The sequence below is a fragment of the Oryctolagus cuniculus genome, chromosome 13, assembly GCF_964237555.1.
Source record: "Oryctolagus cuniculus chromosome 13, mOryCun1.1, whole genome shotgun sequence".
Lineage (NCBI taxonomy): Eukaryota > Metazoa > Chordata > Mammalia > Lagomorpha > Leporidae > Oryctolagus > Oryctolagus cuniculus.
The window spans coordinates 109,275,312-109,291,412 of record NC_091444.1 but is presented as its reverse complement, the minus strand read 5'-3'; the positions used below and the strand labels follow the sequence as shown (position 1 = coordinate 109,291,412).

At 47.2% G+C, this 16,101-nt stretch overlaps 1 protein-coding gene across 1 annotated transcript; it reads left to right on the top strand.

The window, feature by feature from the left end:
- Window positions 1-9,993: 9,993 nt before the first annotated feature.
- On the top strand, window positions 9,994-13,809 carry LOC100345798 (short stature homeobox protein). The gene is made up of 4 exons (XM_051833451.2): window positions 9,994-10,748; window positions 12,596-12,653; window positions 12,823-12,911; window positions 13,053-13,809. Exons 1-4 carry the CDS (start codon window positions 10,452-10,454, stop codon window positions 13,278-13,280), a joined length of 672 nt encoding a protein of 223 aa, XP_051689411.2. The 5' UTR covers window positions 9,994-10,451; the 3' UTR covers window positions 13,281-13,809.
- The last annotated feature ends 2,292 nt before the right edge of the window (window positions 13,810-16,101 follow it).

Below are 16,101 nucleotides of genomic sequence, written 5' to 3'. Positions count from 1 at the left end.
GGTGGTACTACTGGGTGTGGCATCTTACTACAGGGGATGGGAACCTTTGCTGCATACAGTGAGGGAAGTTTGTGATCTTTACTCTTACTATACCAAGAAAGGATTCTATGGGGTTAATCTTGACTTGACAAATCAGGGAAGTCTGCTACCTCCAGGTTTATTCTTTTACCATTTCTCATTTTTGTGTCCCTCAATACTTGACAGGTGGTCATTTAGTGGTAATTCTGTATTATCTGTATTAATTAACTTGAAATTAGTGCAAGGGAAAATATTTTTGAATTTTCCCTTAAGTCATAAAAGAAACAAGAATTTGAAAAACACGTTCATTGAATGAAAATCATTTCATGATATTTTTGAGTAATTTAGCAGTGCTTCCAATTTACTGACTAGTATTTTTCTTCCAACTTCTATCCCTAACCCCCTAACCCTAACTCTAACCTCTAACCTAACATGAACCCCTAATCCAAACCCTAAACTGAACTCAAGCCTAAACCCTAGACCCGAATCCAAACCCAAACCCTAATACCATTCTTGAACCCTATCCCTAACCCGAACCCTAAAACCCAAATCCTAAACCCTATCCCAAACCCTAATGGAACCCAAACTCAAAGCCTAACCCAAAATTGAACCCTAACACAAACTCTAACCCTAACCAGAACCCTGAACTCGAACCCCAAACCCAAACACCTGTATTTTTTCTGATTGAAACAAATTTTTGCCATGCCTTTGCTTTTACTTCTTGCTGCAAAGTTTGTCTTTTTTTATATTTTAAGTACAATAAATTTTTTAATTGCAATGAATTTTGGCTCCATTTTTGTAGACTTGCAGCTGCTAAGAGCTGAATTTTTAATTTTTGGATTGCGGTAAAACTTTGCAATGTCTTTGAGTTAAATTCCAGCTGCAGAATGTGTATATTTTATTTTTTAATTGCAATTAATTTTCTTTTTGTTTGCACAGGTTTGCTGCTGCAAAGGACTGTAATTTTATATTTTTGATTGCAATAAAGTTTTGCATTTTTTATTTAAATTCCAGCAGCAGAGTTTGTCTGTACTTGATTTGTTAATTGCAATGATTTTTTAAATTGCAATGAATTTTTGCTCAGTCTCTGCACAGATTTACAGCTATAGTCTGTATTTTCATTTTATTTTATTTAAAATTATTTTATTTTATTTTTTGATTGCAAGGGACTTGTTGCTTTGCGTTGGTTTCCACTGGCTACAGAAGGTCTGGATTTAATTTTTTTTAGCTGCAAAGAACTTTTTGCTTGGCCTCTGTTTAAAAAAAAATAAAAAAATAAAACCAGGTGCAGACTGGGCCTGTAATCCATTTAATTTAATTGCAATGAACTTTTGCTTTGCTTTAAGCACTTCCTGGCTGCCTAGCCTATGCGCGTGTGTTGTTATTTAAATGTTATTTAAATTGCAGTGAACTCTTGCTCCGTGTTTGGGCTCAGTCCCAGTTGCACAGGGAGCTGGGGTTTGATTGGTTAATGGCCAAGAATTTTTGCTTTGCTTTTTTATGAAATTTCCAGCTGCAAATTTGTATTTTCCTTTTTTTTAATGGCAAGGAATTTTTCTGTGGTCTTTGCAAGGATTTGCAGCTGAAAAGATCTGTTTTTATATTTTTGATTGCAGTGGATTTTTGCTTTGCCTTTGATTTAAATTCCACCTGCAGATGGGGTCTGGGTTTTATTTTTTAATGGGAGGGTTTTTTTGCCTTTTGCCTTTGTTTTAATTTTGGATGCAGAGAGGGTGTGAGTTTGTATTTTATTTGTATCTACTTTTAATATTTTCACATAATTTAATGTTTTCTATATTTCAATATTTTAATGTATATGACATATACTAAATATTTTATATATTCTAAATTTTAAATATTTTATCGTTCATACTTTTATTTGTATACATAATTAATATTGTTACATATTTCTAATATTTTGTATATTTCATAACTGTATTTTATACATTCTAATATTTCATATATTTTCTGTTATATTTTAATTTTAATATCTTCAGTATTATTTATTTTATATATTTTAAATATTTAATATGTTGCAATATTTTATTTAATTTTTATATTTTAAATGCATGTTTAATATAACACATATGTTCATATGTAGTTAATATTTTAATATTTATAGACGTTTATATTTTAATTTATAATTTGTATTTTTATATACTATATATTTTATATATTCTTAATATTTAATATTTTTATTTATTTTCTTTTTCCCTGGAGGAGGAAGAGGTGGAGCAGGAGACCCCAAGGCCAGGGGAGGAGGCCCCGCCCCGTCACCTTGCCCCTCCCTCACCTGTGTTAGAGGTGAGCGGATCCTGGCGCCTGCGCCAGGCGGGTTCCACCGCTGCTTCCTGGGATGGTATCAGCGGAGCTCCACCTGCCAGTGCCCCAAAGTAGACAGTCAGGCTGTCACTCACAGGCGAAGCTGTCAGAGACCTGCAGGTGGCAGAATGGGAGCAGCGGGGTATGCCTTAGGGCCCTGTGCACCTGCTGCAGCCTCGTGGGAGATCCGGATGGAGCGCCTGGCTCCTGACTGCAGCTCCTTGCTCATGCACACCTCCGAGATACGGATGGAGTTCCTGGCTCTGGGCCCTGCACCCTGCCCTCGCCAGAAGCTTCTCCCGAGCCCAGCCGGGCCGCAGCACCCTGCTGGGTACCCGCCCCATCTCCCACTCCTGTGCCTCATTAAAAAAATTTTTTTTAAAGCCACGATTTTTTTTTTTTTTCCAAACAACGCATCCAGCTCGCTGAGTCCTTTTGCAAAAATGCATCCAGCTCCCAGGATTTGCAGAAATACATTCTGGAGCCTGCAAAGTTTGCAAACTTTAAATCCGGCCCGGATTCTGCTGGAGGCGCGTTTGGTCGGATCGCAAAGGTGAGCGGTGGGGTTATATCCGTGGCCTAGGTCATCTCACGACGCCGAGGCAGCTGAGGAAGTGCCACGGGCTGCTAAAAGCGAGGGGATGCTCGCCCCAAGTAGTAGTGCCCCTCCCCAACCCTGCACACCGTTGGCCGTTCTCTTGGTAAGCATGGAGCCTCCTCTGCTCCCGTTTGTTTAAACTCCGAAACCATACAATCCTGCTTTCACGAAGCTGCACATTTTTATGACTGATAGATGACGTCACTAATGACAATAAATACCTGGGCGATCACACTTCTGGGCCACCTACCCCGGCGGTGGACAGAGCCCCTGCTCCTGCTACTCAAAATCTCGGATCAGAGTCACTGCCTTCGTCCGCGAGACGCCTTTGCCCCCGGCCGCGCAGGACAAGCACCCGGGGTCGCCTAGGCCGATTTATTTATTTATTTTAAACATATTTTTTCTTGCAGAGAAAACTTCCCGGCGGGGTCGCGGGGTCGCTTCCTCTCTGGGCAGGCGCCGCGGGGGCGGTTTCAGGGTGGAAGGGGGGAGGGGAGGAACCTTCCAGCTGGGGCTGCTGAGCAGGGCGGGGGACGCGTGCGAGGAGGGATCCGGGGAGAAAACATTGGAGTATTTGCGTCTGTGCACGAAGAGACTTGCAAAAATGCATTGAAAATTTGCAAAAATGCATCCAAACTTTGCAAATATATCCAACTCAGAGCAATCTTCGCAAACATCGTATCCAAAGCACAGAGCGAATTTCTGCAAAAATGCATCGAAAAGTCGCAAAAATGAACCCAAGCTCAGAGCAAAACAGTCAAACAAATGAATTTTTTTTTTTTTTTTTTTGTGGGGAGGGCCTGCTCGGCGCTCAGCAGCAGCAACGAACCCAAGAAAATCAATAAATCAATTTATAAAAAATCATTAGATCCTGTCCCGTCTGCTGCTGAGCGCGGCTGAGGCTCCGATTAAAAGTCGTCGTCACGGCCTTGACGATTGCGGCCGCGGAAATTAAACAACTCCTTTGGCGCTGGGTTTTATTTTATTTTAGTCTGAGCGATGCTGAGGATTCCGGTGTGCCCAGGGGATTTGTTTCCGAATTCCTAAGAGCTCGAACGCCGGCATCTGTTGGAGCGAAGCTGATGAATATTCATATTTTTTGCAAAGATTACATTCATCTCCCTGAAAATTTATTATTATTAATAATATTAATATTTTGTGCAGCAGCAGCGCTGGGTTCTGGATTTTTAAATTTTTTTTTTTTTTGGCCAGGAGGAGGAGAAGGAAGAGGAGGAAGGCTCCCGAGTCCAAATTGCTTTGCAAAAAAACTACCCCCCCAAAAAAAGGAAACAAATTTTAAAATAAAACAAAAAAATAAAAATACTTTCCAAAACCTAAAACACAAAAAATCCAAACCCCCAAAAAACAAAAAAACCCACAAAAATAAAAACAATAATATTTAAAATAGTAATAACTTTTAAAATAATGATTTTAAAATAATGATTTTAAATAATAAATACTAATGATAATTTTTAATAAACAGGTATTTGAGGCGTCCGGCAGTCCAGATCAGCAGCCACGGATCAGTTTCGGGTTTCCACTGGCTCCGCCTGCCATCTCTCTCTGCCTCTATCTCTGTCTCTCATACAAGCTCCCAGTGATTCCTGGGGCGCGGGGGTCCGCCCACGCGGACACTACAACTGTCAATCACTTCAAATCACTGCTGCAAACTGTCAGTCTCAGAGGATGGATTCAAATTGTCAATCACTTCACAAAGATGGCTACAATGTATCCATATCTCCTCAGATAATCTCTACAAAGCATCCACCTCCTTACTGATCAATGCAAAGTGTCAGTCTCACAAATGTCAGTCATCTTAGACGATCACTAGGAAGTATCAATCTCAAAAACGCAATCGAGTACCAGTTTCCTCACAGATCGATACGCGGTGTCAGCCTCCTCACATAGGTCTGTACAGAATGTCACTCCTCACAGATCGGTGCAAAGTGCCAGCTCCTCATACAAAGTGTTCATGGCCTCACAAGAAGCGCAACACCTCGGATGACGGGGACACGAAGTCAGCCAGCCGCTCGCTGCCCTGGAGGCCGCGGCCTGCGCGACGGGCGGAGAGAGCGCGCGAGCGCCGCGGAAGTCTGGTTTTATACAAAAAATACGTTAAAAATATAGAAAATAACTTAAAAATACAAAAAATTTTAAAATAAAGAATATATTAAAATATATTTAAAATATATACTCATGGATTTTATATATAAAATATTAAGTATATATTTGAAATATTAATATATATAAAATTTAAAATCGATATACTCATGGATTTTTCTATACGAAAATATTTTATTCTCATGAAATTTTGTATATAAAGTATTTAATATAAGAAGCATATAAAATATATAAAATAATTACAAATATATTTTAAAAATATAAAAAATATATTCTCATTTTTCTGTAAGAGCCGCTGTCACACAAACCCCAAATCGGCCAGGCCTGCGAGCCGGACAGACAGCGACCCCCACCCATGGAAGGAATTCCCTGAGCTCTGACGTAATTAAAAAATCATTAAAAACTCTGATGTAATTTAAAACCAATTTTAAACTCTGACGTAATTGAAAATGAAAAATCCTGACAGAGAATTTCTCCGGGGAGCCCTGGAGGTAACCGGGAGTAGGGGAGGGGTAGGGGTGAGGAGACCCTGTCAGAGTGACGTCACCACCTCCCCCCCTTTGAGGATCCAGAGCCAGGAGGAAGAAGCTGAGGAAGAGGGGGGGAAGGGATTCCGGGGTGCGGATTCGATGCGAGTGTGCCCGTATTGTCTACACCGCAGGCCGCGTCTACACAGCCTGCGCCACTACCGCCGAGGTCAGGTCTTCCTCCTCTTCCTACCTGTTCGCTCGCTTTCTCGCTCTCTCGCTCTCTCTCTCCCTTTCGGACGCCCCGCGGCGATACACCCAGCAGGGGGGCGGGGAGCGAGCTGGCGTCTGCGCCCGCGTCCGCGTCGGAGCCCCTAATTGCTCCAGACAGAGCGAGCGAGAGAACGAGAGAGTGAGCGAGAGAGCCAGCTGGGGGCTGGGCGCCGAGGCAGAGCCGTATAAATAGCGCGATGCCAAATTCCGAGGGCGCCCCGCAGCCAGCGCGCGCGCCCCGGAGGACCCGGTGGACAGCACCCCCGCGGCAGACCGCGGCGGAGCCATGGAGGAACTCCGGGCTTTCGTATCGAAATCTTTCGACTCTAGAAGTCCCCAGGACCGAGTCGGAGGACGTAAGGGAGACGCAGTCACCTACCGCCAAATTCTGGAGCGCGGGGCCGCGGCGGACCACATCGACGACAGTCCCCTGCAGCTGTTCAAGGACCCGGTGGACGGCGGCGACCAGGACAGGATCCGGGACCTGGGAGCGGCCAAGGCTACCCCTGGAGGTAAGGTTCCCCTCCCCCACCATGCCGTGTCTCTCGCTCTTTCTGTCTCTGTCTCTCTAGCTCTGTCTCGCGGTCTCTCTCTCTGTCTCGAGGTCTCTCTCTCTCTCTCTCTCTCTCTCGGTCTCCCGCTCACTTGCTTCCAGACCGGGGCTGAGGGGTCGCGCTGTTCAGAGGACTGGCGCAAAGTCGTGGTCTCCTCACGATCGCTGCAAAATCAGATCGGTCTTCTCAGACGGTCGGTATCGGGAGGGACTCTCCTCAGACACGAGTCCTGCCAAGTCCCATTCTCCGCAGACGATCGCGAGACACTCGTGGTCTCCTCAGAGTTCGGTACAAAACTTGGGTCTCTTCAGACGAATCCTTGCAAAGTCCTGGTCTCCTCAGACAGATTCTGACAAAGCGTCCAACTCCTCAGCCGATTGGCACAAAGTCCGGTCTTCTCAGAGGATTCGCACAAAGTGTCGGTCTCCTCACAGGTCCGTACAAAACATGGGTCTCCTCAGACAAATTGTTAGGAAGCCCGGGTCTCCTCAGCGGATTCGCACAGAGTCCGGGTCTCCTCAGCGGATTCGCACAGAGTCCCGGTTCCGGTCTCCTCAGCGGATTCGCACAGAGTCCCGGTTCCGGTCTCCTCAGAGGATTCGCACAGAGTCCCGGTTCCGGTCTCCTCAGCGGATTCGCACAGAGTCCCGGTTCCGGTCTCCTCAGCGGATTCGCACAGAGTCCCGGTTCCGGTCTCCTCAGAGGATTCGCACAAAGTCCTATCTCCTCAGAGGATTCGCACAGAGTCCCGGTTCCGGTCTCCTCAGGCAGGTGCTTTAAACATCAGTCTTCTCAGAGGAGCCGCATGAGGTGCCAGTCTCCTCGGGCTATGGCTACAAATACCAGTCTCCTTAGACGACCCGAGCAGAACAGAGGATCTGCTAAAAGGCGTCGTCTCCGCACGCTGCCGCCTCGAGCTACGAGTCTCTAGACAAATCGCGGCGAAGTCCCGGTGTCCTCCGAGGCGACCGCCGCGTGTGCGCCGTCTCCTCAGAGGATTTCTATAAGGCGTCCGACTCCTCAGGCGATTTCTACATCAGCCTCCCCCACACGTTCGGTACACAGTCCTGACCTCCTCTCGGATCGATGCAAACGTGGGTCTCCTCAGACAAATTGTTACAAAGTATCCGCGTCCTCGGACGAAATTGCCACAAAGTCCCGGTCTCAGAGGATTCGCTGCAAACCATCAGTCTCCTCAGACGCTGGTACAAAAGCGTCGCTCTCCTCAGAGGATGGTAACAATCTGAATCACCTCACGATTGCAAAGCATCCGTCTCCTCAGAACGAATCACTAGGAAGTATCAGTCACCTTAGAAGGAATTATTACAATTTGTCAGTCTCCACAGAAAGAATTGTCACAAAGTGTCAATCTCACGGTATCGCTAAAAAGTATCAATTTCCTCACCGATCCATTCAAAGTACCAAGTTCTCTCCCTCAGAGAAATCGCTACAAACTATCAATTTCCTTAGAACGAAAATTGTTACAAATTATCAATCTCCTCAGAACCAATCTCTACAAAATATTAACCTCCTTAGAACGAATTACTACAAATGATCAAACTCTTCCGAAAGAATTGTTACAAAGTATCAACCTACTTAGAACGAATTACTACAAAACATCTATCTGAGAAACAGGGAAATCACTACAAAGTCTCAGTCCCCTTTGGGCCCAGGTGTCCCGGTATGGGGGAGGGGAGAGAGAGGCGGGATCTAGATCTGGGTCTCCGGGAGCGCTAGGACAGCCTGGCGGGGCCACATTAACCCCTCTTTCTCCTCCGGGAACAATTTAAAAAACAAAAACAAACAAACAGAAAAAAAAAAAAAAACCAGGGTTGCGGCTGGCGGGGAGCTGTAGAAATAATACAACTAGCAATTAATTAATAATAATAATATTAATAAAGGAGCATGGGGGGGTCCGAACGCATTCCGGTCGCGAATGAAGGCAGCGGTCACTCCTGCATTGCAGCCTGCAGTGGTGCAACACAAATAACAATAAAAGGAGAACTCCGAGGGCACAGCAAGTGTGAGTCTCACACTCACCCAGTGGGCACTCCAGCGTTGCTGTAGCCAGCAGTGGTGGATCCAAAATAATATTAATTAATAAATAATAAGTATTATAATTTGTGATTATTAATAATAAAGCAGCCTTTGGAGAGCTCAGCGCATATGCACGTCTCCGACGAATCCAGCGGGGACTCGTCAGCTATTGTAGCCAGCAGTGGTGGAGCAGAAATAATAATGATAATTAATAATTGGGGCCGCCGCTGTGGCATAGCGGGTAAAGCCGCCACCTGCAGTGCTGGCATTCCGGATGGGCACCGGTTGGAGTCCCAGTTGCTCCACTTCTGATCCAGCTCTCTGCTAAGGCCTGGGAAAGCAGTAGAGGACGGCCCAAATGCTTGGATCCCTGCGCCCGTGTGGGAAACCCGGAAGAATATCCTGGCTCCTGGCTTTGGATCAGTTCAGCTCTGGCCGTTGCGGTCAATTAGGAAGTGAACCAACAGTTGGAAGACACCTCTCTCTCTGTAACTCTTTCAAATAAATAAAATATATCTTTAAAAAAATTAATATTATCATTACTAACAAGGCAGCCTCTGGAGAGACCAGAGCATGTGGGTCTTGCACGCTGTAGTTGTAGCCAGCAGCGGTGGATCAGAAAATAATAATTAATAGTAATCAGTGAATAATAATTATTGTTAATAATAATTGATAATTAATAATGCTCGTTTTGGATGGCCCAGCGCGTACGGGTCACCTACAAAGCCAATGGGCACTCATGCGTTGCTGTAGCCAGCAGTAGTGGAGCAGAAATAATAATAGATAATAATTAATAATAATTAATAAAACGGTATTCAGGGGCGCATCACGTGCAGGTATCGCACACACCCAGCAGACACTCATCCGTTGTTGCAGACAACAGTGGTGGAGCCAAAATAATAATGGCAATAATAATCATTAATAATATTAGTTAATATTAATAATAATATTAATGAAGGAGAATTTGGAGAGCCCAATACAACTCATGCGTTATTGTAGCCAGCAGTAGTGGAGCAGAAATAATAATATTATATTGTTATTAATAAAGCAGCATGAGTGAGGAGCATTGTGGCCGGCAGTGGGCGATAAGAAATATTAATCCCAATTAATAATACTAAATAATAATGATGATTAATAATATTAATAATAAAGCAGCAGCATTCTGAGGTACCAGCTTGTATGGGTCTCTCACATACCCAGCAGACACATCTGTTGTGGCAGACAAGAGTAGTGGAACATAAATAACAATTAATAAAAATAATTGAAATTATTAATAATTATGAAGTAGCATTCTGAGGGCCCAACCCATGTAAGCATAGCGGATCAAGCCAGCGGGCACTGTTATAGTGGGCAGTGGTGTAGTACTACTACTACTACTAATAATAATTACTAATCATAAGAAAGCAGCCTTTTGAGGGCTCAGCACGTGCATATCTGATATGTTGTGGCCCTAGCCAGCACTGGTGGATCCGAAAATAATTCATAACATTAATAATTAATAATTCATATAATTAATAAGTTATAATTAATACTTATAAGTAATAAGTATTATTAATAATAAAGCAGTATTAGTAGGGTCCAGCACGTGCAGATCTCTCACGCACCCAGCGGGCACAAGTGCGTGGTAGTAGCCAGCAGTGGTGGAGCAAATATAATAACAATAATAATTAATCATAACTAATAATTCATTATAAAAGAGCAGTCGGAGGGCCCAGCGTTTGCGGGTATCACACACTGTGCTTGTTTCTGGCAGTGGTGGATGTGAAAAATAATAACCATTAATAGCTGTTAATAAGTATTAATAATTAATAATAATAAGGAAGCATTTGGAAGGCTCCGGCGCGTGCAGTTGTCGCCAGCAGTGGTGGATCCAAAAAATAATCATAATCATTAGTAGCTAATAATAACTATTAAATCAATTATTAACAGCTATGCACTCAAATCATTAATGATCTATTATTATTAATCAATCAATAATTACCAGTGGTAGATTAATCAAGATCATTCGTGACTGATAATTAGTAATTAACCAATATTTAATAACAGAGATGATCATTGAGCATGTACCCTGGGCTCCTGGGCGACCCTGCGCGTCTCTCTCTTCCCCACCCCTCCTGGCCCCGCGCAGGCGCCTCTGGGCCCCGCCCGCCGAAAGCCGAGGAGGAGGAGCAAGAGGAAGAGGAGGAGGAGGAAGGCGGCGGGGGTGGGGCCCGGCTGAGGCAGCGTCGGAGCCGCACGAACTTCTCCGCGGAGCAGCTGCGGGCGCTGGAGCGGCTGTTTGAGGAGACGCACTACCCGGATGCGTTCATGCGCGAGGAGCTGAGCCAACGCCTGGGGCTCTCGGAGGCCCGGGTCCAGGTGAGTGACAGCTGACGAGTGAATGACCGGTGACAGGTGGACTACCCAGACGCATTCATGCTCCAGGAGTTCCCTGAAGCCCACTTCCAGGTTAGTGATAGCTGATGGGTGACAGGTGACAGGTGACAGGTGCACTACAGGGACGCGTTCATTTGCTAGGAGCTGAGCCAGAGCCTGGGGCTCTCGGAGGCCCATGTCCAGGTGAGTGACACAGCTGGAGGGTGAGTGACATGTGAGTGAAAGGTGAGACACAGGTGTGCTCAAGTGAGACAGGTGTCATTCATTCATTCAGGGCAGGTGCACTCATTCATTCATGCTGTCAAATTTTGCAACCTCGTATCCAGCTCAACTATCACTAAAATCTTTGCAACGATTTTATTTTATTTTATCTTAATTTTGGCGGAGTAGCCCCACAGCTGCCAGAGGGCTCCCAATGCAAAGCTATGAGCTCATAAAATTGAACAAGAAACTGATATTCATAAGGCAGTAAGTGGCTTCCTGCGGTGTAGACAGATCCCTGCTAATGTCTGGGGAGCCTAGCTCGTGCATAATTATTATTTATATTTATTTTTATTTAAGTTTATTTTCAGCTTTTTTGGGAGGGACCTGATTTTTTAAAAAATATTTACCTTTTTTTTTTTTCCTCTGTGGTGTGGGTAGGGGAATTTGCCAGCAGCCTTTCTCCTCTTTTTTTTTTTCTTTTAAAGATTTTATTTATTTGAAAGAGTTACAGAGAGAGAGTCTTCCTTTCGATGGTTCACTCCCCAGTTGGCTGCAACTGCCGAAGATGTGCTGATCCAAAGCCAGGAGCCAGGAGCTTCTTCCGGGTCTCCCACATGGGTGCAGGGGCCCAAGGACTTGGGTTATCTTCTACGACTTGGGCCATCTTCTTCTGCATTCCCAGGCCATAGCAGAGAGCTGGATCAGAGTGGAGCAGCTGGGTCTCAAACTGGCACCCATATGGGATGCCAACGCTTCAGGCCAGCACATTAACCCACTGCGCCACAGCACTGGCCCCCCTCTCCTCTCTCTTGTGCATGCTGATTTTTTTTTAAAAATTTTTTAAATTTTACTTATTTATTTATTTTAAATAATGGCCAAGAGGCAGGGTAGGCATGGGCATATTTATTATTTCTAATTTTTTAAAAAGATTTATTTATTTGAAAGTCAGAGTTACACAGAGAGAGGAGAGGCAGAAAGAGAAAGATGTCTTCCATCTGATGGTTCACTTCCCAATTGGCCGCAAGGACTGGAGCTGCACTGATCCAAAGCCAGAAGCCAGGGGCATCTTCTAGGTCTCCCCTGTGAGCACAGGGGCCCAAGGATTTGGGCCATCTTCCGTTGCCCTCCCAGGCCATAGCAGAGAGAGCTGGATCAGAAGTGGAGCAGCCAGGACTCGAACCGGCACCCCTAATGGATGCCGGTGCTTCAGGCCAGGGCATTAACTCACTGTACCACAGTGCCGGCCCCTCTAATTTATTTTAATATATTTAAAAATTATTTTTATTCACATTTTTTATTCTACTTGTTTATTTTAAAAAAATTATGGCCAAGATGCAGGGGTTCTGAATTGGCATAGCTATTGATTCCTATTTATTTTTAATACTTTTTATTGTTTTTTAAAGGAAAAATTAACTCATCGAATTAAACTAACTCATAGAATTTAAAAAAAAAAAAAAAAGCTTGCAACATTCTAGAACATTCCAGAATGTTCCACAATCTGCCTGGGTGATGGAGGCAGGGCCGGAACAAACTGGGTGGTCATGACCCCACCTCCAGACCTGTCAGTCCCTCCCTGGCTCCTTCGCCTGTCCCGGTAATTTTTATTTTATGTTTTTCGCCCCCAGGTCTGGTTCCAGAATCGCAGAGCCAAGTGCAGGAAGCAGGAGAACCAGATGCACAAGGGTGAGAGCCTGACAGGTCTGGGGACGGTGGGTGGGGGTGGGTAGGAGAGGTAGGGGGGTGGGGGTTGGGTAAACCAAGGCGGCTGAGCAGGTGCAAGGGCCAGTGAGTGATTGACAGGTCTGGGGGCGGGGCCTGGGACTTTTCTCTTGTTTTCGTCTGCCCTGGGCAGGGGTGCTTCTGGGGCCAGCCAATCACCTGGAGGCGTGCCGTGTGGCTCCCTATGTGAACATGGGCGCCCTGCGGATGCCATTCCAGCAGGTGAGGTGTCGGGGGTGGGGTGGGGGACTGGATCTGGGTCTCCCCATCTGGCTGAGGTTTGGGACCCTGGGCCTGGGTTTCCCCGTCTGGCTGGGGTCTGGGAGCCTAGGACCCCTCCCCGAGCTCATCTCTCTCTCGCAGGTGCAGGCTCAGCTCCAGCTGGACGGTGTGGGACGGGCGCACCTGCACCCGCACCTGCTGCCCTACCTCGTGCTCCCGCCCCCTCCGCCGCCGCCTGCGTTCGGCCTCCCCGTGGCCGCATCGCTGGCCGAGGTCGCCCGGGGCAGCAGCAGCAGCAGCAGCAGGAGCTCCAGCATCGCCGATCTGCGGCTCAAAGCCCGCAAACACGCCGAGGCCCTGGGGCTCTGATCTCTGAACCCTGCCTGCGGGGGTCGATGGGGCCCGGGGAGGGAACCTCAGGTGTCTCTGTGTGGAGAGAGGGAGGCCTGGGGGTGGGGGGGATCTCGGTGGCGAAATCCGTTCATGCTCAACCTGGACCCGGGCGTAGGTGCCAGTGCCAAATCCTGCGCCCTGGCTGCCGCGCCGGAACCCGAGGTTGCAGCTCCGATCCGAGAACGAGGTCCCGGCCGGTGGGCACCCCCTGAAGGCCCTCGGCAAACCATGAGATGCTGAGACTAGCGATGGCCTCAGGACAGCCAGGGTGCATGGCTGGCGCTGGTTGTGGCGCGGTTCCAGATGGCTGACCTGGGCACTTTCGGGTCGCTGCGGGGTCCCGGATGTAGCAGGGGGAGCAAGTGCACGCCGAGTCTCCAGCCCGGCCACAGAGAGAGCTGGGAGTTGGCGCGCGTGATTGGCAGGTGCCAGTCAGAGGCCAGTGCAATATTGTACATAGATTTTAAATAATAATAATGATAACAAAAGCAAGAGGTGTTGCGGTCCTGCGGTCCTGTGCACGGGCATGGGGAGGGAGTGTGGCTTCTGTGCACCAGAAGTTGGGGTGATTGGCAAGGAGGGGACTGTGCTTGTGCTCACGGGAAGTTGTGTGATTATCAGGGAAGTGGGCGGGTCTTGGGCGCAGTGGAAGTTAGGTGATTAGCACGTAGGGGGCAGAGATTCTGCAGCTGAAGTGGGGGTTGATTGGCAGGGAAGTGGTCGGCGAGCAGGTGACATACGTGGGACATCTGGGTGAGGTTTGTCATTTGGAACACCACCAAGGCACGGCTGTGTTTTATTTTATATTTTATTTTTTTATTCTATATTTTATTTTATAATTTATGTTCATTTGCTTACCCATCACCTGGAGTCCCTCTCCCTACTCATCACCTGGGACTCCGTACCCTGCCAACACCTGGCCCAGTAAGATTGGTGTTGTGAAGATTTGTCATCCTTTTCAGAATTAAAAAATATATACATAATATATATTTATTTTAAACTACTTTAAAAATTAATATTTGGCCAGCAGCTCTCCAAGAGCTGCAGACAAAAGCAAGAACCAGAGACCCCCGTGGATGGACCCCTGACAGTAACAAGATCCCCACCTAGAGGGGCCCCCGACTTTCAGAAACCCCCCTAGAGGGTTCTGTTGATGGACAGAACCAGAGACCACACCCCCCTCCTCCAGGAATGAACCCTGACAGCCACGGAGGGGCCAGGAACCAGAGTTGCCATTCTACCTGCATGCCCTCTGGAGGGCCCATTTGCAGAGTTGCTGGTCCTGCTTCTGCTGCTGCTGCTCCCAGCAAAATCTGGCTTGGGGCTGCTGCTGGGAGCCAGAGAGAACGAGAGCAGGAGCAAACAAGCGAGAGAATTAACCTGAATGGTGTGGATTTGTGCGTGGAGCTCCTAGGAATCAGTCAGGGCCTTTTGCATCTTTTGCGCCCCTGGGGGAGACTCAGATGCAGCTGCTGGCTCCTGGCTGCAGCTCCCTGATTGTGCGCACCTGGGAAACCACAATGGAGCTCCTGGGAATGGCTCAGGGCCTTGTGCACTCACTACACACACACACACCCACCCCCCCCACCCCCACCCCCACCCCCCCCGGGGAGAGACCCGGATGCAGCTCCTGGGGATGGTTCAGGTCCCTGTGCACCTGCTGCACTCACTTGGAGGGCCCGGGTGGAATTCCTGGGGATTCTCAGGGCCTGGTGCACCTGGTGCACCCACATTGGAGACCCGGATGGAGCTCCAGGGAATGGCTCAGGGCCTGTGCAGTGGCTGCACCCACAGGGGAGACCAGGAAGGAGCTCCAGGGGACCACTCAGGGTCGTGGACCCAGATGGAGCTCGTGGGGACCACTCAGGGTCTTGTGTACCTGCTGGGCCCATCTGAGGGACCCGGATGGAGCTCCTGGTTCCTGGCTGCAGCTCCTTGCTCTGCACACCTGGTAGGTGACAGCAAAGGGATGGCTCAGGTCTGCAGTGGATCCATTGCCTTCTGCCTTCCCGTACTTTAATTGCATTTTCTCCATTCGAGGCTCTCGATTTTTTATTGTCTCGTATTTTATGAGCTCCTACACTCTAGATTCGCTGCAGGGATCCCTGGGACAGCTCAGGGCGCGTGCATTAGGCTAATGAGTTGTGTCAGCCGAAATGAACCCACGGCCGGGCTCCTGGAACGTAATTGCCTCCTGTCACTTCCAATGCTCGCCTGAAAAAAAAAAAACTACTTGGGAATTAAAAATAAAATAAAATAAAATAAAAATTCCTCTTGCTCATCTTGGCTGCAAACAACGGAGACACTGGCTCAGATCAGCTCGTACAACACTCGGGCTGCAGTCTTGGAGCTACATTCTCCCAGAATCACTCAGCTCCTTTGCAACCCCAAAATCTGCACCACGAAAATCACCCCCAGCTCCCACAATGCTGAAGCCCCAAGCTGCAAGCCACTGGCTCACTTCAGTTTGTGCAGTGCTCAGGGTGCAGGCTTGGAGCTGCTATCTCCCGGAAGCAGTCAGCTCATGTGCACCCCCAAATCCTGCACCCTGAAAATCAGCCCCAGAGCCTTCTGGCTCCAGATCAGCTTGTAATCTGATTGGTAGAGACCCAGTGTTAGTCTGTGGGTTCTGAGTGGAGGTAAACTCTGGGAGAGACCAAGTGTTGTATTTTATTTTATTTCACTTGATTTTATTTTCAATAGCGTCTCCTGCCAAAGCTGTGTTTTATTCACAGAAATCATAATTTAAAAAAAAATCCTACTGACTTCCTGTGAAGATGGCATTGCTGAGATGATA

Bases quoted from the DNA above. Each gene is read 5' to 3' on its own strand.
- LOC100345798 (XM_051833451.2), top strand. From the start codon at position 10,452: ATGTACCCTGGGCTCCTGGGCGACCCTGCGCGTCTCTCTCTTCCCCAC. The intron at 10,749-12,595 runs GTGAGTGACAGC...TTTCGCCCCCAG, and splicing joins TCTCGGAGGCCCGGGTCCAG to GTCTGGTTCCAGAATCGCAG. The intron at 12,912-13,052 runs GTGAGGTGTCGG...TCTCTCTCGCAG, and splicing joins TGCGGATGCCATTCCAGCAG to GTGCAGGCTCAGCTCCAGCT.